This window comes from Tenrec ecaudatus, chromosome 13, assembly GCF_050624435.1.
Source record: "Tenrec ecaudatus isolate mTenEca1 chromosome 13, mTenEca1.hap1, whole genome shotgun sequence".
NCBI classification, from domain to species: domain Eukaryota; kingdom Metazoa; phylum Chordata; class Mammalia; order Afrosoricida; family Tenrecidae; genus Tenrec; species Tenrec ecaudatus.
In genome coordinates this window covers 30,941,371-30,965,139 of record NC_134542.1, presented here as the reverse complement: position 1 = coordinate 30,965,139, position 23,769 = coordinate 30,941,371, and the positions used below count along the sequence as shown (strand labels likewise).

The following is a 23,769-nucleotide window of genomic DNA, read 5'->3' as shown; positions in this document are numbered from 1 at the left end:
CGGATGAATGGAAACTGGAGTCCAAGACACGCCGCGCTGGGGGCGGAGCAGGCGCGGGGCGGGGGAGCCGCGGTCCGGGGGCGGGGCATTATGAGTCACGTGCCAGGGCCTCGAGGCGGGCACGAGGCGGGAACTCCGGCTGCAGGACACGTTCCGATTGGCCGGCACGGCCGGCGCGGCCGGCGTTCAGTGAGGAGGCGGCGGCGGCGGCGGCGGCAGGAGGCGGAGCTCTGGCCGCTCTCTCTCCCGGCAGTGGCTGCGCCTCTCCGCGCGGGCCGGGTCCCCACCCCTTTTAAATAAGCCGGGCTGGTCGCCGCCCTCGCAGAGTAGTCAGCTTGGTGCAGGCGGTGGCTGCGCGGCGGCTGCGGTACGGCCGGAGCCGAAGCCCTGCCGGGGCCGGACGGCGGGGCGGGCGAGCGGCGGCGAGGCCGTACCTGCATGCGCGACGCAGCCCGGGCATCGCCCGGGGCTGCCCGTGCCGGCCGCGCCATTGTTGGGGGAGGGGGCGCCTGCCGAGCCGGCGGAGTCGGGGGGCGAGCGGCGGTGACCGTGAAGGCGGCGGCGAGGAGCCGAGGCGCCCCATGGGGAACACGCTGACCTGTTGCGTGTCCCCCAATGCCAGCCCCAAGCTGGGCCGGCACACAGGGCCGGCAGAGGCGGACTACGAGTCGGAGATCTACGAGGCGGCGGCCGGGGACACGGTGACGGTGGCAGCGGCTCCGACCCCAGCCCCGGCCCCGGCCCCGACCCCGACCCCGACCCCGGCTCCGGCCCCGGTCCCGGCTGCCGCGGAGCCCGCCGACTTGGATCTGGGAGCGGGCGAGGGCCACCACTTGCAGCACATCAGTGACCGGGAGATGCCCGAAGGTGAGGAGGCGGCGGGCGTCCACCCGCAGACGCTCCTTTTGGCCTCTGCCGCCCCGACGGTCCCCCGGGAGGTGGCCGCCGCCTCGGGCTCCTTCCTGTCCAGATCCGGCTTTCCCGGGCCGGGCACCCTTGGACGCAGGCTGGCCCTGCCAGGCGTCCCCACCCCTTATTCTTTCCCCGCCGCGTCCGGTCGTTGCCTTTCCTCTCCTGTCCCTCCCCGTGGCCGACCGACTGCCCCCTCCGGGGCCCCTCTTCCCCCGGCCCAGCCCGGGGCCCTTTTCCTACGTGGCTCACTTTGATGGCCGCTGGGGCTTTACCGAGACCCTGCAGTCAGGTCATCTCCCTTTCTCCCTGGAAACCCCACTACAACTTGGGAGTACCCATCCCACTCCCCTCTCCTTCCTTAACCAGATGGTTCTAAGTGAAGCAGCCACGTAAGAGCCTCCTTCCTGGCTTTTAGCCTCCCTTCCTGCCGCTTAGGGTAGCGGATCCCTGCCAATTCCGACCCAGACGGTGCAGGATTTATTTAAATTCAAAATAGATGTTGGCAAGGGAGCGTCCAGAGGGAACCTACTTGCGTTCTTTGGGAGACCGGTGTTTTAAGTCCTCTCAGTGGAAGCAGATTTATACTTTCCAGCAATGCTCCGAAGATGAGATTGGGGGGTGGGGGCGGGGGTGTCAGAGGGAGCTGAAAATAACCGTGAACGCCTTGAAACGGAACTGCCAGGGTCCAGGAGGAGTTTCCTACCCCGAGGATAGCTCCTGGGGTTCTGATGGATTTGGCACGTTTATGTCGGCAAGGCGAGTCAACTCTGATGACTGAACCGGACTTCACCGACGTTGCCTGTTCTGAAGAGGCGGTGTGAGTGGGGGCGTGGTTCGTGACATTGTTGGCCAAAAGTTTCAAGTGACAAAACAAGCATTTAAGCGTTAATTTGTAATGTAAGGACTTGGGAGTTAAGATGCCAGGCTCTGCTTGAGTGTGTGTGTGTGTGTGGGGGGTACCTCTGTCTCCCCCTTCCCCTTCCCACCCCTTTGCCCATTACCCTCCCTTCTCTTCCCTCCTCTCTTTAACCTTTATCCCCTCCTCCTTCGAATCCTTTACTACCCAAGAAATGTTGATATAAACGTTCTTTAGACAGAACTGCTGCTCCAGGGAGGAGAGAGGAAACATCAGATTTTTGTCTCTAGGATTTTGGAAGGGTAGGCATCTAGGTAAACTGGGTGGTGACTCTTTGAAGATTGCTCTTTGAAGGTGGCTTTCAGGTAGAAGACATTGTTTCCTGAGATGTTAAATCTCTGGTCCTTTTGCTGAAATGCCAGGGATCCGTCTATTTCTGCAGAGGAAATGACCTTCTGCTGGAAATTTAGGTGGCCTCTTGGTTTCTTTAAAAGTTTATTTATTCTTCTGGGATGTGGCTTTGTAACTGGGAAGCACTTTTTGGAATATTCAAAAATTGTGAGCATAAACAAATAGATTTTTGTGAAGTAGCACATTGTACCTTTAAACACAGAGTGAAAACACATCTCCGCTCAGTACTGTGAAGTGAGGCGCTGGGTAAATTTTGCAATCCAGCTCTAGCGGTAAATGGGTAGTATAGAAGAGGACTTTGATAGAAATCTTTAGGATTTATGGGTCATTTCATGTGTATCTCATTTGGCCTGTCAGCTCAAGTAAAGCTTCTGTGTATTCTCCCTGTATTCCTGATGAGGAGTTCTGAAATGGCTGTGTCACTGCTACTGGAGCCAGGAGCCAAGGAGCTAATGTCTAACTCAAACTAACATGGAAGTGGTAGATTTGCCACCCCAGGAGGCTTGAAAGTGCAGAATGCAACTTGCAGTTTTATATTTCTGCCCATAAGGTAGGCTTATTTCATGCTTTTATCTGAAGGGTAGCTGAATTGAGTAGTTTCAACTTGGGTAGTTGAATTGAAAGTCTCTTTTAAAAAACTTGAAACTAACGTCATTTGCCATTCCATCCTATTTACTGCTTCTGTGTTCACTACACCTACTGAAGTTTATACATCAGCAGTTGTTGGTCAGTAAGTGGGGTTATATGTTTTAAAGCATGTTTGGGTGGTTGAATTGAAGCCCATGATGCCCTAGACAAAGAGGTGTTTGTTGGAAGAAGTAAATGGGCATAGGACTATGTTGTTTATTAAGTCAGAAAAGTTGTGACAGCATTTACATTTAAAATTTTATTAACAGGATAGTTAATTTTCATAAGAATTTGTCTTAAATTTATTTGGCTTTCAAGAAAATGATGAACCTCAACTTGAATAGCAAATTCTTATTGTTTCCATAGAAACATGATCAGAGTACCAAATGTGAAATATAGGCACATTGAAAGTTTGCTTTGAATCTCTTTATTTCAGACGATTTTTTTTTCAGTTTCCCTGGAAACTGAGAAATAACCTTCTTCGATATAGAACATTTTAGCTGAGGTACAATGAAGAATTGGATTATTTCGGTTACTTAAACAAAATGATACATAAATGTTATTTTGCTTTTTCTCTTCAAGGTATTTCAAAGACATGTCCCTAAGAAACTAGTGTCGATTTCATATTAACTCATAGCTTTCAAATAGACTAGTTTCTACTCACTTTTATTTAGCTATATATACGCGCTGTATATACTATACTCGTAGTGTGTAGATAATAGCAGTATCATTAACAAAAGATATCCATGCCACCTTACTCAGCTTTTTTAACAGAGCCCTGGCAGCAGGTTGGGCACTAACCACAGGGTCAGCAGTTTGAACCCACCAGCCACTCCATGGGAGGGAAAAGTGAGGCTGTCCGCTTCCATAAAGATTTACAGCAGGAAACCCCAAGGGACAATTCTTTCTGTGTATACTATAGAGTTCTCTACGAGCCAGAATTCCCTTGATAGCAGTGAGTTTTATTTTCAATCCAGTTTTATTGTTAATCATCTTTTCATATAGCCAAAAGAGCTCTTTCATGTGACCTGGTCTTTCCCCATGAGAGGTTGAGGGTAAGGAAGGAATTAGCAATATGGTATGGAAAACCCTCTGAGCCATAGAAGTTTCCTCTTTCCAGTAACTACTTTATATTCTCCCTCTTTTTTAAAAAAATTTTTACTATGACAATGGTAAATGTAAAAGATTTAGAAAAATATTTATATGTAGAGTTCCCAGAACTAATATAGTATTTTTTGGTGCTGATTTTTCTGGGTCCTTTTGTATGCATATAAAGATGCCATTTTGTGATTTTACAAAAATGAAATTATGTGCTGTTTTGTACCTTTCCCTTATTGTTTTAGTGGTTAAAAACTGTGACGTGAAGGCAGAAAGCTCCAGGGATAATACGTGATGCTTAGAGATGGTTTGGCGATGTCTTCCTGTGCCAGTGCGCAGAGCTGTAGCCTTCTCCCTCTTCGTGTACCAGCTAGTGGTCCAGTGCCTCAGCCCCGGAGCGTCCTCTGTGTGACTCGCCTTTGTATGATTAACAGTACACAGTCCTCTATAGCACTTGATTCTAGGGGTGCAGATAGAAATACATTCTGGTGACTGGTGTTCTGTACCTCCCTGTAGAACTCAGATCTTACATTTTACCTTGCAGCTTAATTAAATTTATGGAATGAGTCATTTGGTAGTTAAGATATTTTAATATTAAATATTCTCATACCAAATTGAAGTTTCTGCTGGTTTTTCATTGTGCACTTAAATTCCCTGTAGGCCTTGCAGTTCGTGGTAGTCTTGTCTCATGTCCTTAGTTCTGAACAATTGCCACTGGAAGAGACCGGAAAGCAGGGCTGGTCATATAAGACCAAATCCAAAGATGGCGACAGAAGAAATTTCATAAGATATGGGATAACTGAGGAAGCAAAACTGGTTTGAGTTCCCAGTGGCCAGACTGTATACCTGCTGCCATATCAAATGGTGGTATCCAAGACAAAGCCCCTACCCTAGTTCGGCTCCTCAAATTTTAGAGGGAACTGGAAGTAGACGACACAGGAACACTCAAGAATTTCACTTAGTGAGGTACAAGGAAGAATGTAAACCAGGACCATGGGTGGGGGAGTGAGGAGATTTTAAGTAACAGCTGTCCTTACGAGACACATGAGCAGTCAGTGCTCAAAGTCAGAGGGAACCCTGAGGATGTGGGGTAAGATGCTTCATTGTCGAAAGGAGTAGGCTTGGTGTGGTCAGAAAAATGCAGGCATGGCTGAAGCAGAGTGGAAGGGATGCCAAGAGATACATGGTCAGTGGAGACTATGTCTGATGGGCGTGGAGACTCTGAAGGATGATAGACAGGGTACTGATACTTACGCTCTAAAAACAAGGCTAGCTCGATGAGAAGGACTCTTACATGTGAGAGGGGAAGCAGAGGGGCTAGTATGAAGCCGAGAGCTGAGAGTTGGTTGGACAAAAACAATGCTTAGTGTTTGTCTTGTCATGCTGTCGAGTCAGTTCTGATTCATAGCAACCCTTTGTGCGGCAGAAGGAAACACTGCCCAGTCATGTCATCCTCATAACTGTCGTGTTTGAGCCTGTTGTGGCCACAGTGACACTCTTGTTGAGGATCTTCCTCTTTTTCATTAGCCTGCTGGACCAAGCACGATGTCCTCCTGAAGTGACTGGTGACCCTGATTACTTGTTAGGAAGTACTTGAGAATGTTGCCATTCTTACATCTAAGGAGCATTCTGGCTGTACTTCCAAGACCAATTCATTTTCTGACCATTGGTGGTATATTGTCTTCTTTGCTAACACTGTACTTGAAAGCCATCGGCCCTGCAGTCTTCCTTCTTCATTGCCCAGCTGCCCTGTGCAGTAGAAGTGGCTGAAGATGCCATGGCGTGTGTCAGGCACATTTTTGCTTTCCAACACTTTAAAGAAGTCTTTGCAGCAGCTTTGTCCAATGTAACACATCATTTGATTCGACTGCTGTTTCCAGGTGTGTTGATTGTGGCTCCAAGTGAAATGAAATCCTAATCAGTTTCAATCTTTTCTCTGCTTCTCGGGATGTTACTGATTAGTCCAGTTATGAGGATTTTTGTTTTCTTTACGTTGAGGCTATAGTTAATCTTCAGGAAGTACTTCGTGTCCTCTTTATTTCGAGTCCTTGAGTACTTTAAGCAAGCAAAATTGTGTCATCTGCATATTGCAGGGCATTAACAAGTCTTCCTCCAATCCTCATGCTACATTCTTGATTACTGCTCAGTACACGAATTAAATACGTGCGATGAAAGGATGCAACCTTAATGGACACCTTTCTTGATTTTAAGACCACACAGTATTTGCTTCCTTGTTCTGTTCAAATGATGACTGCCTTTTGGTTTCCGTATAGGTTCCATATGAGCACAATTCAGTGTCCTGAAATCCTCATTTTTTTCACAATCTTTCATTATTTTCAGCAAAATATTACTTGAGTGTGATTTAATGATACTGTTTGACCATTTCCACATTCTGTTGGACCAACTCTTTTTGTAATGGCCACAAAATAGGAATCTCTTCTATCCGGTTGGCCAGGTCTTCCAAATTTCTTGCACTAGATGAGTGAGCACTTCAGCATTACAACCATTTCTTAAAACATCCCAATGATATTCTACTAGTTACCAGAGCCATGTTTTTCACCGATGCACTTAGTGTTGCTTGTACTGCATTTCAATGACTTTTATTTTTTTATATCATATACTACCTCTTAAAATGGTTGACCATCGATCAGTCCTACTTTTGGTATAATACTTTGTGTATTCTTTCAATCTTCAGATGCTTCGTGCATAACCCAATATTTTTCCCATGGAATCTTTCAATATTGCAACTTGAGGCTTGAAGTTTTTCTCCAGTTCTTTCCTCTTGAGTTAGGCTGAGTCTGTTCTTTATTTTAAGGCCATCGAACTTCCATGTATTCTCACATTTCATTACAATACTTTACATCAGTGGTCCTTAACCTGTAGATCGCAACCCCTTTCGGGTCGAATGAGCCTTTCACAGGGGTCGCCTGATTCAGAACAGTAGCAAAATTATGGTTATGAAGTAGCAACAAATAATTTCATGGTTGAGGGGTCCCCTCAACAGGAGGAACTGTATTAAAGGGCCGTGGCATTAGGAAGGTTGAGAACCATTGCTTTACATTGTCTTCTCCAGAAACCTTTACATTTTTTCTGGTTAACCCTGGTACCTCATCATTTCTTTCATTTGCCGTAGCTGCTCTGCATTCAAAGAAGCCCTGGTGGCGTAGCGCTGGTGGCGTAGCGGTTCCACGCTGGGCTGCCACACACATGGCTGGTAGTTGAGAGGAACCAGGAGCTCCAGGGGAGGAAGCCGCGCTTTCTGCTCCATTCAACACTTACAGTCTCAGAAATCCTCTGAAGGCAGCGAGTTTTGTTTATTTTTTTGCTCTATATTCACAAGCAAGCTCCAGAAGCTTGGTCTTCATTCATTAGTGTTCAGTCTGGCCACTCTGGTTTGGGTTATGGTAGAACACACTGAGCGGTTATACTTTGGCTCACAGGGCGTCATTTTTTTCTTCAGCTTCAATTTGAACATGCGTTTGATCAGTTGGAGATCTCTTCTGTTGGTCTCTGGCCTTGTTCTGGCTGATGGTTTGAACTGCTTTTTTCACAGATACAGTTTGTTTCCTGAGTATAGTCAATGTTTAACTTTTTTTAAATAAAGTACTTCCAGTGTCTAGGTCATTGGTCTTGCATAATTCTGTCATGTGACCTGGGGTATCATTTCCAGCACCAAGGCATTATTTTCCAAGTACAGATCCTTCTTTTTTGTTTCTAACTTTCGAGTTCCAAGCACCAGTTATATCTATACACCTTGATTGCATCTATGATCAGTTTCAGAAAACACCAGTTGGTTAAATCATCAGTTTCCTTATCTTGGGCGCTAGTGATTATTACATTTGAATAATGGTCTTATTAACTGGTCTTCCTTGTAGACTATATGGATATTAGGCTATTCCCGACAGCATTGTACTACAGGATCGAGTTGAGATGCTCTTTTGAAGAAGCTGTTCTTCCTCTATTTTATTGAGTGCCTTCAAACTTGGGACCTCATCTTTCAGCACAACTATACTGACAGTATTCTGCTGCTGTCCATACGGTTTTGACATGGCTGGTTGTTTTAGAAGTAGACCATCATTTCCTTCTTCCTAGTCTTTTATCAGTGCGCTATGGAAGCTCCACTGAAACCTGCCCTCCTGGGTGACCTTGCTGGTATTTGAAATCCCAGTGGCAGAACTTCGAGCTTCGCAGCAGTATGGAAGCCACCATCGTTCGACAAACTGCAGCCAAGTGGTGGAATATTTAATAAGGGCCTAAAATAGACTGATTTGGAATTAAATTATCTAAAAGTAGGTAACAGATATGAATAGAAAAGTCACAGAAAAAGAAATGCAGATGGCCCTTTAATCATATCTTCACACATAAGAAAAATGCAAATTACAATAGTGCTGCAGCTTTCCTCGGGTTGGGAGACAATCCAAAAGCCTGACAGTGCTTGGTTTGGTGAGGCTGCCAACGAAGTTACATTGCTGCTGGAAGTCTAAACTGGATGGACTCCATGCCAGGTGAATGTGGTACCCAAACCTCCCACCTACAGGAATTTACCCTGAATAGATGCATATCACAAACATGGAACAACACTCGCACAAAGTTTTTGTTGCTTTATTTTCACGGGAAAAACACCAGAATTAACACACATGTCTAGCTGTAAGGGATTGGTAAGAGAAGCTGGCGTCACATGGTGGCGAATATTGGAGCTGGAAGCAGAGTGAGATGATTTCTTTCTACAAGTAAGGAGTGATCTCCAGGATCTGTTAGATGAAAACAATCAGGGCAGAACATAACAATGATCTATCTTTGTGTGTTGGAAGCAGGGAAAATAATACATATTTGCTTATTTAAAGCAAAACTAAGCCAAGCCCTGGGGAGGAATTCTCGATGACTGTACACAAACCTTTCTCCCTTCCATGAATAGTGGAAGCACATATTTACTCACGTGTTCCTTGTGTGGGGCAGTTGACATTTCAAGTGCTTTCTACTGCAATGTAAAATGCCCACTTTGTTACTTTTAATTTGTGGGGATTTGTTTTGTCGTCACATGCTTTATATTACTTCTCAGTTGGTCATTACCGTGTTTGGGGTGGTAGGAGGCACTGGTTTACCCATGAAAAGACGGGTTCTAAAGTGCAAACAAAGGAACTCATGGTTTAAAAAGTGATGTGGTAGCTCAGGAATGATACTTTAGAGAAACACATCCACAGAAACTCATGTACCAGAGAGAGTTTTATATAAAGGGTAAGTGCACATCAAGAAAACCTCCCAACCCGGTACTGCCCAAGCCCACAAGTCCAACATTAACCCATATGCCCGAGACCAATCCACAGAGTCCTCCATCTCACAAAACACACACGATGATGCCAACTGCAGGAGGAAAGCCGAGTCAGTGAACATGTAAGCATCTCAGCGCTGGCAGGGGTCTCCACATGGCTGCTCCAGCACCCAGGGCTGCACTGGGGTAGGTCCATGCGACTTCTCCTTGGGGATGTCTTGTAGGAAGTGAGCCTTGCCAGCTGAAGCAGGGAACTGGCTAAGGCAACTGCACCATGGTCTGACCGTCACAAAGCAAGAGACCCAAGAACTCAAAAGGCGAGATTCACCGAACCATTTATCTCTCTGCCCTTCAATTAACCCCACGTGTTTATCGGCCAGGTTAGGCACAATGAACATTGACTATCTCATCATTTAACCATCCGATTTGTAGAATGACTCTTTACCTAGGCATCTGCGGATACTACTTTATAAATATTTTAAACTTTTTACTTTTTTTTTAAAAACAATTTATTAGGGGCTCATACAACTCTTATCACAGTCCATACATATACATACATCAATTGTATAAAGCATATCCATACATTCCCTGCCCCAATCATTCTCAAAGCATTTGCTCTCCACTTATGCCCTTTGCATCAGGTCCTCTTTTTTTTTTTCCCTCCCTCATGTGCCCTTGGTAATTTATACATCGTTATTTTGTCATATCTTGCCCTATCCGGAGTCTCCCTTCCCCCCCTTCTCTGCCATCCCTCTCCCAGGGAGGAGGTCACATGTGGATCCTTGTAATCAGTTCCCACTTTCCAACCCACTCACCCTCCACTCTCCCAGCATCGCCCCTCACACCCTTGGTCCTGAAGCTATCATCCACCCTGGATTCCCTGTGCCTCCAGCCCTCATATGTACCAGTGTGTAACCTCTGCCCTATCCAGCCCTGCAAGGTAGAATTCGGATCATGGTAGTTGGGGGGAGGAAGCATCCAGGATCTGGGGGAAAGCTGTGTTCTTCATTGGTACTACCTCGCACCCTAATTAACCAATCTCCTTTCCTAAAACCCTCTGTGAGGGGCTCTCCAGTGGCCGACACTTGGGCCTTGGGTTTCCACTCTGCACTTCCCCCTTCATTCAATATGGTGTGTATATATATACATAAACATACATATATACACACATATATATGCATATACACATACCTTTTTTTTTTTTTTGCATGATGCCTTATACCTGGTCCCTTTGGCACCTCGTGATCGCACTGGCCGGTGTGCTTCTTCCATGTGGGCTTTTGTGCTTCTGAGCCAGATGGCCGCTTGTTCACCTTCAAGCCTTTAAGACCCCAGACACTATCTCTTTTGATAGCCGGGCACCATCAGTTTTCTTCACCACATTTGCTTATGCACCCATTTGTCTTCAGCGATCCTATCATGGAGGTGTGCAGTCCATGATATGATTTTTTTGTTCTTTGATGCCTGATAACTGATCCCTTTGGGACCACTCGATCACACAGGCTGGTGTGTTCTTCCATGTGGACTTTGTTGCTTCTGAGCTAGATGGCCGCATGTTTATCTTCAAGCCTTTAAGACCCCAGTCACTATCTCTTTTGATAGCCGGGCACCATCAGCTCACTTTTTACTTTTATTAGCATTTGGTTTACAGGATGCGTCATTTTGACACATTTTGATTTCCTCAATGAAAATTACAGAGTGTACATTTCCTTCCTACCATTTATGCTTTTACCCATTTAACAAGACAAATATATACCCAAATTCATTTTTTTCTTACCCTTCTAATCTCAAAATTCTCTGTATGGTATACCTATTGCTATAGATTTGTGTCAATTTGATGGGAACATAAATCTCACTAAATCGGCTTCATTCATGGAAAGCATTATGTCAGTAATATAAATGTCAAAAAGTTCTTAGAAAGTGAACATCAAATATAAAGACAGTGCAGTGGAGATTTGTCATAGTGACCGACCCAAGCGACCCTTATAACAATGGTGAACCTATTATGTCACTGTTGTATGATGTTAAATATTCCACATTTTACATAAATACATAGATAGCATCATGGTTTCACTTATAAGTTAATATTATATAATTTTCTTGTTTTTAAGTAAAATAAATTGTTTTTTAAAGAAAATGTGCGGGTGTGTTCACATGTCAAGTTGTTATGTGTCCTAGAGGTAGGTATATAAGACATGTCCATAAGCCTAGTGTTACGGCATTTTATCTATAGGACTGAAGCAGTTGTATTAGATAATGAGCAAAGAAATGATTGGTAGCTTGCAACTAAGAAATGTTCTGAAAAGTCTAAGAAACTGGACCTAAAACTTGTTATTTGGAAATATGTCAAGAAAAGCATAATTACTCAAATGCCACATTCTGGTCAGTCAAGTGTGGAATGAGGATGGAAACATTAAGGCAACACTGAGACAGGAAGGACAGGTGCAGAAGTGGTTGGAAGTCAAAGCGCAGAAGATGGACCAAGGCTAGGAAACAGAGGCAAGGTGCTGTCCAGGAGACCAGGGAGTGCAGGATCTCAGCCTGGTGGTGTGTGCTCACCTGGTGGTGAGGCCAGCTGGAGACTCCAGAATTATGTTGGGTGTAAGTGTGGAGTCTGAAATGAGATACAGTCACCAGAGTGTACATGGTAATTGTAAGACTGGAAATCTTTTTGTTATAGGCTACAAAGTGTCTATAATGTAGAGTCAAGGAAGGATAGGGCAGTTCAGTAAATGTAGCCCGCCTTTTAGTAAGCAGCTGCCAGGCAGAAACTGCTGACACCTTCTCTTTATTGGAATATATTGAAGTCAGTGTGCATTTTCTAATTAATATAATCTCAGTGATTGGCCTCTCCTAATATTTTGACAAGGTAGTGAAGCCAACCAGAAGCAGGCTCCTGAGGTTTTAATTTGATGTTCACGCAACATCCAAATCCCATAATGTTCTGTTTCACAGCATGTTTTGTGGACACTGAGTGACACATACCTGCATAGGAATAACAACAGACCTATACCAACCAGTACCAGTTGCCATTGAGCCACAGAAAACTCAGGCGTTTCCAAGAACTGTGTAGCCAAGAGTTTTTGTGGCTGTTGGTTCACCTACGTCTTTGAGTTGATTTGAACCGCCAACTTTGCCAACCTCTTGGTTAGTTGTCAAACGCTTAACTGTTAACTCAGGGACTTTGATGGCTTAGTATGTATCCACTAAATAAATATGCTGCAAAGAGGTAGGATCGTTGGTCATTAATGACATTGGATATGAATTGCGTACTGATAGAAGACTTTTTTTAATGACAGAAAAGCAATAAAAGTAATCGAGAGGTTTATTGTGGGTAGTATTTTAAGGTATTATTTTGACCTTGACAGTTTCTGCTCTGGTAACACATACTTTCTGATAAGGTATGTGTTAGAGGAATGAGCAAATGACATTCACCTATCCCTTAGTTTGAGTGGGGCATCAGGAAACCCCACCCCTCCCATTGAGAGTCGACCTGCCCCAGAGGCTTGCCAAGGCTGTAATCTGTACAGGAGCCGACTGCCACATCTTTAACCCTCAGAACAGCTGGTGCGTTCAGACTGCTGACATCAGTACTGCTAATTGACCATCTCATTCAGTTGCAAGTTAAAGGAAGTCTTAGCTTAAAGTAGCTTAAAGACTTTTATACCCAGTGAGTTCACAGCCAGTTAGACCTAGTTAACCTAAGAGCCTGTGATCTCCTCAGAACCTGTCTCAGTTCCCACTCCTCTCCTGAAAAGGCTTGTCCTTCATGCTGGCAGAGGGGCCTCCAGTAGCCTGAGAGCTGGTGATCCCAGAGTGTACTGGGAGCTGTGATTGGCCATGCGAGGGCCATGTGCCCACCCTAGAACCTTGGCTTAGGGGAGAAAGTGCCAGCTTATCTTGTCACTTAAGCTACCTACCCCCACCTCCCCATACACACTACATGTTGTCACTACCTAGTCTTCTTATTTTTGTGTTTAGATTGACAGGAGCACATCTTAATGTGTTTTAGTTCTGGGTTTTTTTAAGCTGGCTCTTTGATTCCCGGAACTTCCATTAAAATATTCTAAACTAAACTTTATTATGTCATAGGCACTGATAAAGAATATATAGCTATTTGTACAAATATTTTATGGCTTTTCCTTTTAGATTAAATGTTACAATTCGTTATTTTGATTGGAAAGAGTCATGAATGCTTGTAAACACTTTAGAGAGCTGTGAAAGTTTCCGCACAACTGATTTTGTTTTTCATTGTCTCATGTGAGAGCAAAAAACTTCAAGAATAATTTTCTGATGGGTTTCTTATGTAAAAATAACGAACAATACAAGAGTTCCTCTAAAGCAGTTTAATAAATGCCCGGATAGATTCAGTGCAAGGATTTTCATAAAGAACAAAGTTGGTTTAGAATGTGAGTTTCTGGTTCAGTATTTAGTATTTGACTGATTTCATTCTACTACTTCATCGTGTGTGTGATTTGCTAAGAACCAGGGATAAAGTGTTCTGTATTTCAGGCAGACCACTGAGGTTCCGACAAGACTAATAGAACATATGGTTTGGGAAGTACTCCCTTACCCTATACTATCTGTGCATGTTGGTCCTGGTTCTCGTTTTGAGATAGACATTGCTGAGAATTACCAGCTTGCTTGTTGTAATGATAACTTTACTCTTCCATCCACGTGATGATTTTGTTAAACATGTTTTATTAAAATCAAAGAACCGATTTTATATTTTTGCCCAGTGGAAGACTCTCCCACTTCAGTGCAGGTAGACCTTTATGTACAAAGAGGTGGGGCAGAGTTTTTACAGGCTGCACTGTGATCTGTTTACAAAGGTACTCTTACTGAAATTATAAAACAAGAGGAGACAGGTCTTGAAAACTGAGAGCGAACCATACACATCTGTCATCGCTATGTTCCTGCAGATAAGAACATGGAACTTTTTTTGCATTCCTCTCAAACCTGTCCACAACTCATAGTGACCCCATGCACAGTGAGCTTGTTGTGATCCATTGGCTGATGGTTTTTACAAGTAGGTTTCCAAGCCTTTCTTCTTGGTCTGTCTTTGCCTAGAAGCATTGCTGAAACCTGTTCAGCAGCATGGCAACACCCAGGTGGCCAGGGGCCCAAGGGGGCTTCAAAAACTCTGGAAAAGCTCCATTCCCTTTTAACTCCCATCTTTTCCACAAATGTTTTGAAGCCCCTTCGTAGATAGGTAATGGCTGTCATTGAGGTGCATTAGCGGGACTCTCACTGAACCAGCAGTTCCCCTCCCACAATCAATAGCCCCTTACCCAGACCCACGGCTAACTAACTGAGTTCTTGTGTGGGATTAGAGTTAGCCACTTGAATGTGTAAGGAATGTTGCCTGTTTGATCTTAGCATATTTGATATTGAGTTGTTACCTGCCATTAACTAGTGATATCCTGAGCTATTATGCCTGGAATATGCTAGAGAGGTCGGTCAGTCTTAAGGAAGGTGACTGCGCATTCCGATCTGCTGGAGCGCGGGCGGCTCTGGACATGGATGGCTTAGCTAAAGCTGCATCACCTCTTTTAGGTGTCTTTTAAATCCAAGAAATAGCCCAATGGTTTTCCACACATAGAGAAATTATGTTTTGTGTTTTCCCAGTTGACTTTTCATATTATTGCCTTTATTTCTTACATATTCGTTATTAATACTTTCCCAAGGACTGTTACAGATTAAATTGTGGATAGCTTTGAAAAAATGCTTTTTGGTTTGTTTTTTTTCTTATTCAACTCAGTGATCCTACCTTGTCCTCTTCTCCCTGTACAGATTTAGCTTTTGAATCCAACCCTTCCGACCATCCACGGGCAAGCACAATTTTCCTGAGCAAATCTCAGACAGATGGTAAGACAATGTCATTCTTTTTGCCTTGAAGGGGACAGGTTGAAAACTCAGTTTTCATTTTGTGACATGCATTGTAGACAGTGTTTATTTAGAAGCCCTCGCTCCTCGGTTGAGAACTCCGCTGCCGCGTATATTCATGTGTCTTCCTTGACCATGTCCTTTACTTGTCACTGCCCCAGTGAGGAGAGCACAGACTTCCTGCTTACACTGGGCCACAGCTCTCTGTGGCCCCAGCGATTGACTGCGCGGTTGTGTAGTGCTCGTGGATTTATACCGACTTTCCCCTTGTCCCCCGAGTTCCCAGCACTCCGTGTTGTAGGGGCGAATGTCTAAATGTGTGTGGCAGTTAGGTTTTCATTTGAACAAATAAAAAAAAAATAACAGGATTGAATGTGTGAGTTTGGTCTTATTTTGCATATTTATCAAAAGAGCCTAGCGGAGAACTGCATTTCTGCTGCTCAGCTCCTTTTTGATGTTCAAACTCTGTCGCTCTCGTATAAGGCTGTGTCTGGGCAACTCTGGTTTTCCCAGAAGGTTGGCCTCAGTGTGTGAAACTAGTGTAAATGTCCTGTGCCCGCCAACAAGAATCCAGGCGAGCTAACCCAATTCAACACACCTAAAAACCCTACCTGCTTCCCTTAATGGCCAACCCTAGTGTGTTTGGTAAAGGGCCATGCATGCCTGCCTTTCCAGGTGATTATTTTTATGACAGCAGGCGACGGGAAGTGCGGAATCCAGAATAATATGGGAAGCGCTGCCGCAATGAAAAGTGACATTTTTAACCTGGGTTTTGATAGCCCATGTCTTCTTGGCCTGTTCTGAATTAATCGTTTCTAGTTAGGATATTGTATTTCTTTCTTTCTTTTTCCAGGCTAAATTTTTTTCTTAATAAATCATTTTATTGGGGATTCTAACAGCTCTTAGAACCGTCTGTACATCCATTGTGTCAAGGACAGGATGTTGTATTTCTTAGGGAGCCATGTGCTGGTGCTCTCTCACACTTATAGAAAGGAAACAGTAAAGCAAAAGCTACCCATCCTCTCCCTCTGCTTGACATCCATTAAAGGTCTCAGCGTGGGAATTGAGGTGGAGCCGACAGTCTTCTTCAGATCTGCCGGTCCTCCTCAGGCCTTTGCTGGAGAAAAACTGATTGTGTGTTGTAGACATCATGTTTGATTCAGTTTGCACATTAATTTTCAAATGTAAGATTGGTTGGGTTACTTTCTGATTGTGTAAAGACCCATTTATCTTTTCTTTAACGTAATATTTTAGTGGAATACCAATAAGTGGTTCAGGATGCTTCCAGGGATTCTAATGCATCCAGAGAAACTAGTGCCTGGCCAGAAATGGGTTCTTTGAGCTGTCATCAGTTGGCTTGTTATAAGAACAAACTGTGAGTAAATGTAGAATGTGAAAATTCCACTGGGAAGTGGTTCTGATGTACAACAAGGTAAACTTGCAATTAGCTAACACCCCACCTGGATATTACCTTTTCTAGGTGGAGATAACTTTCATTTGCACCTAGGATAGCATGTCTGTTCAGTCAAAAAATTAAAAACTTGAGTTTTCAGATTTTAATTTATGGGTCTTATTTTCCTAGATTATCATAAATTTTGTTGGACATTTTAAAAAGAAAGTATAGAATGGAAATTTTCTCTCAGTTTTTGCACATAGGTAATCTGTCAGATCATTAGCTATTACTTTAATTTCCTGTGGCATTGAATCAGAATTGATCCATTAATTTTTTTTTTATTCTTAGTGCGAGAAAAGAGGAAGAGCAACCATTTAAACCATGTAAGTAAACCATTGAAAAGTTAAGAAAAATGCTTTTCTACTTTCCTAATTATCAAATTTATTCAGAAGTGTTTGGGGCTTAATATTACCACCTCTTTTTTTAAAGGGGTTTTAACGTAAGTTTCAATAACATGATTTTGATATAAATGTCTCCCTTAAGTTTGTATTTTCTGTGAACCAGCAGAGTACAAGTGTAATAGGTAAATCAGTTTGCCCTGCAATATGGACTTACTTAGGCATGAGCTTAGCTCCTTCACTCCACCTTGACTACCTTTTCCTCCTCCATTCCCTTCTCTTGTTCACATTTCCTTGTTTGTTTGTTTGAAACTAGCTTGCGTGTCACAAAATATTGTATCACTTTTTCCCCCATTAAATCATTCATTAGCGTTTGTATTACCAGGACCGAGCAAATATTGTTCACTGCTGAGTCAAGTCGTACTCTTGCTTCCTCCTGATGCAGCTCCTCGTTTATTTCACCGCAAGTCCTGCCAATTCTTCTATCGCAAATATCTCTGAAAATGAGCACTTAGCTTTTCTCTAGGATAAACCCCCTTTCCTCAGAGGCATTCTCTCTCCCTCAGCCAAGTGCACTCGCTTCCTGCACCTCTCCCTGCTTTTGCATACAAGTCTTCATTTTTGTGTATTTAGAATTAATTTTCTAATTTTATTCTTCACTTGCCTGTTTTTCATCAGCTATCCCCACCCCACCCCCAATGTTGTAATATTTGTCAGATGCCTTTCAAAGTGATTTTCATCTACTAAATTATATCTGTTTCTTTTTTCCCCCTTGAAGATAACTTTCTCCAGCTTTCTGTCATTCAGTTCTAATCGAGACTGGGTTGGTTGGTTTGGTTGTTTACTTTAGGCCTGCTCTGTGCCTGGTTTCTTGTGATGCCCCTTTGAAGTCATCTGGGATTTCTTATAGCTGTCTTGTTAAAAAACCAAACTCACTGCCAATGGGTCGATTCTGACTCAGGGTGATTCTGTAGGGCAGAGTAGAACTGCCTCATGGGTTTCCAAGACTGACTCTTTATGGGAGTAGAAAGCTTCAACTTTCTCCTGAGGGCCAGCCGGTGGTTTAGAACTATTAACCTCTCAGTTAGTGGCCCAGCAAGGAGCCACTACCCCATCAGGGCTCCTGTAACTATCTGGTTAGGCACCCTCATTTTATCAGAGCACATTTTCCTTGGAAAGTTTACATAGGGTAGAGTTTTTAGAGATATAACTTATCTGAAAAAATCATATTTATAGACTATAGAATTCTAAGTTGAAATTAATTTTCACTTTTTCAGACTTTTCTTTATTGTCTTTTGTCTTTATTACACTTACTCCTCCCTTATCAGCTATGTCATTTGGCATTTGGCATTTTTAACAATAATACAAAAACCCGACCATTTTGTGTATTAACAATGTATACTTGGCTGTGAGGTGAGAAGAACAGTGGCTTTCATGGTTAAGGAACCCTGGTGGCACAGTGGTTATGCATTGGGCTGCTAACCAAAAGGTTGACAGATTGAAACCACTGGCAGCTCCACAGGAGAAGATGGGGCTTTCTACTCTTATAGTTAGTTACAGTCTGGAAACTCACAGGACAGTTGCTATGAGTTGGCATTCATTTGATGGCAGTGAGATGGGTTTGGTTTGTTGATGGTTAAGGTCATGTCAACTTTGCCACAATTCTTAGTGATTTGGCACTTAAGTAATAATGAAGCAATCCTCCATTTTTTGCACAATGCCAATTTTTGCTTAAGGACGCAGTCTTTGGAATCTGACTATGTCAGTAAGGGAGGACTAGTGGATGTATAGTTTCCCCCCAAATCTGTTGCAACTGTGCGCTAGAGTGAAGCTGCCAGTTTGGGTCCGTTTCCCCATTCCTTCTCTGGAAGCATGGAGCCGTCCCTCTCCGGGGCTCTGAAGTGCACGGCTCTAGGGTTTGCTGAAGAGCTTTTCATTTTGTTGAGGCTGTCAGCACACTCTTCCATCGAGCTAGCAGGTATGTTTTCTCCCTGCTCTTCTTCATTTGGTCCTTCTTCTGCAGACATTGAGCCCTGTAGAACAGCCTTGTGCAGACATTGAGCCCTGTAGAACAGCCTTGTGCAGACATTGAGCCCTGTAGAACAGCCTTGTGCAGACATTGAGCCCTGTAGAACAGCCTTGTGCAGACATTGAGCCCTGTAGAACAGCCTTGTGCAGACATTGAGCCCTGTAGAACAGCCTTGTGCAGACATTGAGCCCTGTAGAACAGCCTTCTGCAGACATTGAGCCCTGTAGAACAGCCTTCTGCAGACATTGAGCCCTGTAGAACAGCCTTCTGCAGACATTGAGCCCTGTAGAACAGCCTTGTGCAGAGTTCTTTTATTTTTCCTCCCTGTCTTCTATTTTGTCTCCTGCTTTCTAGATACTTCCTCAACGTGTTACTCTAACCCTTCAATTGAATATGTGTTGTTCTCTGTAATGAATTTACTTCTGCTCTGTCAGTTCTGTTTCATAGCATTTGGTTTTTTCACTGATAAAATTTTTCATCATTCTCAGGGTGTTTAAGAAAAGGTTTCAATGCTTTATGTTTTCTCTTGCTTCTGAATGTTATCACTCCCATCTCATTCTACTTTCCTGTTGGTTTGGTTTCTCTCACTGGAATCTACCCTCCAGTCTTTGTGTCCCTGGCTGTCTCTTAAAATCTGTCTTTTTGGGGGCAAATAATTTGCACACATTAATAACATACACATACATAGGGATGTGTATGCTTACATAATGCCTATAGAGCACGTAGGAAACTAACTCAGTGCGCCCATTTGCACGAAAATCTGCTAATTAGAAACACAATGTGGGACCAGGATTTGGTAGCCAGTTGGCTTCAGTGGAATTGTGGGGCAACAAATGAGCTTTGGGATCCTTAATGTCAGTGGCTGGGGGCTTTACTTGGAGGCAGTTGCTCTTTTTCAGAGAAGAATCTTCCACTCTTCTGCCTGGGGCAGCCAAGCATAACTGCTTGTTTTCCAGACGCAGAGTTGGGGGAGGAGGTAGAGGTTTTTATTTTACACATTTTTGTCCCAAGAGTAGCATCTATACTCTCAGAAGCTTTGCAGTTTTAATATCTCCAGAGAGTAGATATCTGAATTCCTCTGTGGTGGAATCAGTGTGCCTACACCACTCGCCAGGGATTTTCAACAGAACTCTTGTGTTTTGTTTCGTGGTTCTCCCCGTCTTCGGAATACCTTGTGCCCTCAGAGTTCTGGACCACTTTGGGTAGACACGCAGGCTAGGTTCTTCTCATCAGCATCACTCTCTGAGGCATCCAGGTGGTGTTTCCTCTGATAGGCTGAGTCTCTGACCACTCTCTTCCCTAGTCTTTGAGACACTTAGTCATCTCTCTGCTTCTCCTCTCTCCTGACCTTTAGCCTTAGGAAGTTGGTTTTTTTGTTTGTTTTGTTTTGTTTGCTTTACTTTAATTCTAATAAGAGTATAAGGAGATGAGATAGATTTCTGGTTAGCCCAAATTCAAATATAGGATGTATATTTTAAAGTGTAAATCTGAGTTTAAGGCTTTGATTCAATGTGTTTGACGATACTAATGCAGGCACTTTTAAAAGTTATATCTATATACCTAGACCATAATTACAGTTTTCTTTGAAGGCCTTGAAGATTTCTACTCAAACCAGACATCCTTCCATGTGGCTCTACTAGTGTAGTGTTACAAATAGTTTTACTATATAAAGTGTTAGGAAATTTTAAGTTAATTAAAAGTCATTAATTCTTAATACATATCCAAAGCTTGTCTTGTTTTTAAAAAAAAGGAGAGAGAAAAAGGGACCTTCAGTCTTATGTTTGTAATGGATTGCAACAAGAGGCATTTAGCACCCAGGAAAAGCCTGTAGGTGTGGCAGGGTACAACAAATATCTGACGTCCGACAGTAAGGCTGGACTTGTGATTTACTAATCATATTAAACATGATTATTGTTCTGAAGTGAGTGAATGACTGACTAATCACTGAAATTCCTCTGAGTCCCCTAGGGCTGTGTGGCCAACATCTAAAGTTTTTCAGTGTGTTAGCTTTAATATTTTAAAGGATAAATCAATAATGACTTCATAATAGGAAAAAAATTTAGTGCAAGAAAATGAAAGAAAACATGACCTAAATTTCTACTGTAACGAGTCTATATCTTGGGACATTGCCTTTCATTCCCCTGTTTGTAGGTTTATGATCAAAATTGAATTTTGTAATCCAACAGTTATGTATACTGTTTTGACCCCTGTAGTGACCTTATAGGACACCCCCTTCCACTTAGAATAAAATACTTGAATGAATGGATTTTCATTCCAGCATTAGTTGTAAGACTATGCATTAAATAACTAAATAGCTTAAGAAGCATTAGAGTTGAGCTAGAGTGTCAGATTTTCTGGCATGAAGGAGGGAGGGGTTAGTCTTCCAAATAGTAGTGCTTTTCACAGAGTAAGCTCTGGCACTTTTTGCTAATAAGGAATAAATTAGTGGCTTTGCAGAAAAAATCTTGAAACAAAGGAAATGACATTTTATATACTACAGAGATATTTTTTATTGTTGTTACTGACAATTTTTAAATGTTCTTTGCTTTAAAAGGCATCGGTTAGCTCTTCTCCCTGCCTTCTGTGTCCTTGGGAATCCTGCGAGGGGAGTGTGGCAGTGTGTGAAATGGGGTGGGGCTAATAGGAAGAAGGAAGGCTCATCTGAATTATTTAAAACACAGAGACACACACAAACCCACGAGAAGTCATTGCTGCGCTGTTGCTGTGTTTAAACATTTAAAGTAACTGGGTGTGGATATTGGCCATATTTTAAAGACAAGAATTGATATTTTGAACTCTTGGCAAATCAATGGATGCTTCTAAAGTGTTTTAAAGTTAATGTCTCCTGTGGGCTCTGTAAGTTCATTGCCACTTCTATATCATTGGCGAAAGAAAATTCTCACTAATCTGTAGTATGGTTTATTCCCAAATTGTAACTGAGTTTTAAGAACTTGATTGTTACATGTTTGTTGAATGTGCTTGTTGAATCTTTAATGTGCCCCAGATTAGAGTCTGTGCTTGGCAGCCGGAGGGAGGAGAGTCCTCTGCCTTACCCGGTGATGCTTCCTGTCTTGAGAGAGGGGTACCCTGCAAGCAAATGCTGTCATGTAGCCCGTGTTACATTAGAGGCGTGCTGTGTAAAAAGGACCTGTATTTTGTGGTATAGTTGACTGCTGGCAAGTCCTCAGAGCTAGATGGGGCAAGCTTGCTGGGACAGGAGGAAGGAAGCGCATTGCAGGCAGAGCGCGTGCAGCATGAGCAGAAACTTTCTCGATGTGTCAAATTACTTGTAGAATAAAATTAATAAAAATTCAAATGAGTGGAAAGCATTCTCTGAGGCTTTCACTTGAGTAATATACTGGCACTTTTGTGTACACATGAAGCAAAAGTTAGATTCCCAGGGTTGCCTTTTTTTCTTGTGTTTGGAAATGAGAAAATCTAGCACAATATTCTTTGTCCTCCAGACCAGAAAACTGAGGCCCAGAGAGCCCTTTGGCTTATAGCTTGTTAATGGCAAGGTAGCCTAGCACAGAGAATGTCTGACTTTCAGACACGATGAAATATTAGTTCATCACACCGTCTCCTGAACATTTATTAGTTTCTGGCTTTTATTCATTACAATAAGGTTCTCTCCTGTCAGTATTACTTAAGGCATGGCATTTTACTGCAGTCACTAAGGGTAGAGACAACAGAAAGTCTCATCTGCTTTTCATGACTTAAAAAGAAAAAAAATCACTGGAATTTCCTCGTAAACTTCTGTACATTTTCATTTTGTGTGCTGTATTTGCTCTTGAAATTATAAAAGTGAATTACACATTAACTGAAGAGCTTAAGAAGTATATGAGCATAGATTCTTTTTTAATGCTTTGAAGGAGAATTTTGTTCTCCGAATAATTAATGATAGATTTTGAAATAGATGCTTGTCAAATGTGACCATCGTGGGCCCCATAGGAGGGAGAAGCTTTCACACCACATTCCTCTACTGCTCTCTGTTCGCCTCCTATCACACCCAGGCAGTCTTCATGAAGTGCAAGAAATTATGTAATGCTTTCTCTCTGACATTTTAACTAAGGGAGGAAAAACACAGTGTTGTAGGTTTAACTTACTGTGACATTTTCTTCTATTTCCCTCCCCTTCAGGTATCTCCAGGGCAGCTTACTAAAAAGTATAGCTCATGCTCAACAATATTTCTAGATGACAGCACAGTCAGCCAACCTAACCTTAGAACCACAATAAAATGGTGAGTATAACTAGGTTGTCAAGGCTGAGTGACAGACCCTCCCCTCCCGCCCCCGTCCTTTTCAAAGTAGCCAAGCTATTCTTGATTATTTTAGACATTTGATTTCCCCTATTAGTGATATATTTAAGAACTGGGTGTCAACTATATATTGATTTCTAGGACCTAAAAATGAATTTCCATTTCCATCCCAATCCCGCAGTGCATGGTAGACGGGGAAGCCAAGTTAGCAACTAAGGACGCTCAGGAAAATTGTGCTTTTCTCTTTTGATGGATCTGTGTTGTCAAAACATTGACTGAACACAATGAGAACAAGGAGGTGCTTTTTATTGGGTATTTCCAGGGGGAGAAATTAGTTATTTGTGAGTTACCATTAAGACTGTTGTACTGCTTTGGAAGCTACTCTTGGAAGAAGGGACAGCTTGTCCCCTGCTGGCACCAGAGTGTACCTGCACTTAAATTTAACTGGATTTTGTCAGACTTTACCCATTATGCTTTTTTCCCACTTTGCAATGTTACTGTACAAAAATTCAGTTCTCCTTCCAAACCAGCCTTACAAGAACAAATTATGAGGTTTTAATTTCCTTATGATGAAATTTGTTCAGCCAAGAACAAGGAGAGAAATGGAACCTAGCTATATGGTCAGGTTCGTA

At 42.9% G+C, this 23,769-nt stretch overlaps 1 protein-coding gene across 3 annotated transcripts in view; it reads left to right on the top strand.

Moving 5' to 3' along the window:
• Positions 1–322: 322 nt before the first annotated feature.
• The window catches only part of CCNYL1 (cyclin Y like 1), a 40,324-nt gene continuing 16,877 nt past the window's right edge, over positions 323–23,769 (top strand). The window contains exons 1-4 of one of the 3 annotated variants that reach the window (XM_075528919.1): positions 323–867; positions 14,967–15,041; positions 16,801–16,835; positions 23,019–23,119. In XM_075528919.1, coding sequence (XP_075385034.1) covers positions 582–867; positions 14,967–15,041; positions 16,801–16,835; positions 23,019–23,119 — 497 coding nt within the window. In that variant the 5' untranslated portion in view covers positions 323–581. The remainder of the gene's footprint in view (positions 868–14,966; positions 15,042–16,800; positions 16,836–23,018; positions 23,120–23,769) is intronic. The other 2 variants (XM_075528918.1, XM_075528920.1) reach the window with 2 other exon arrangements.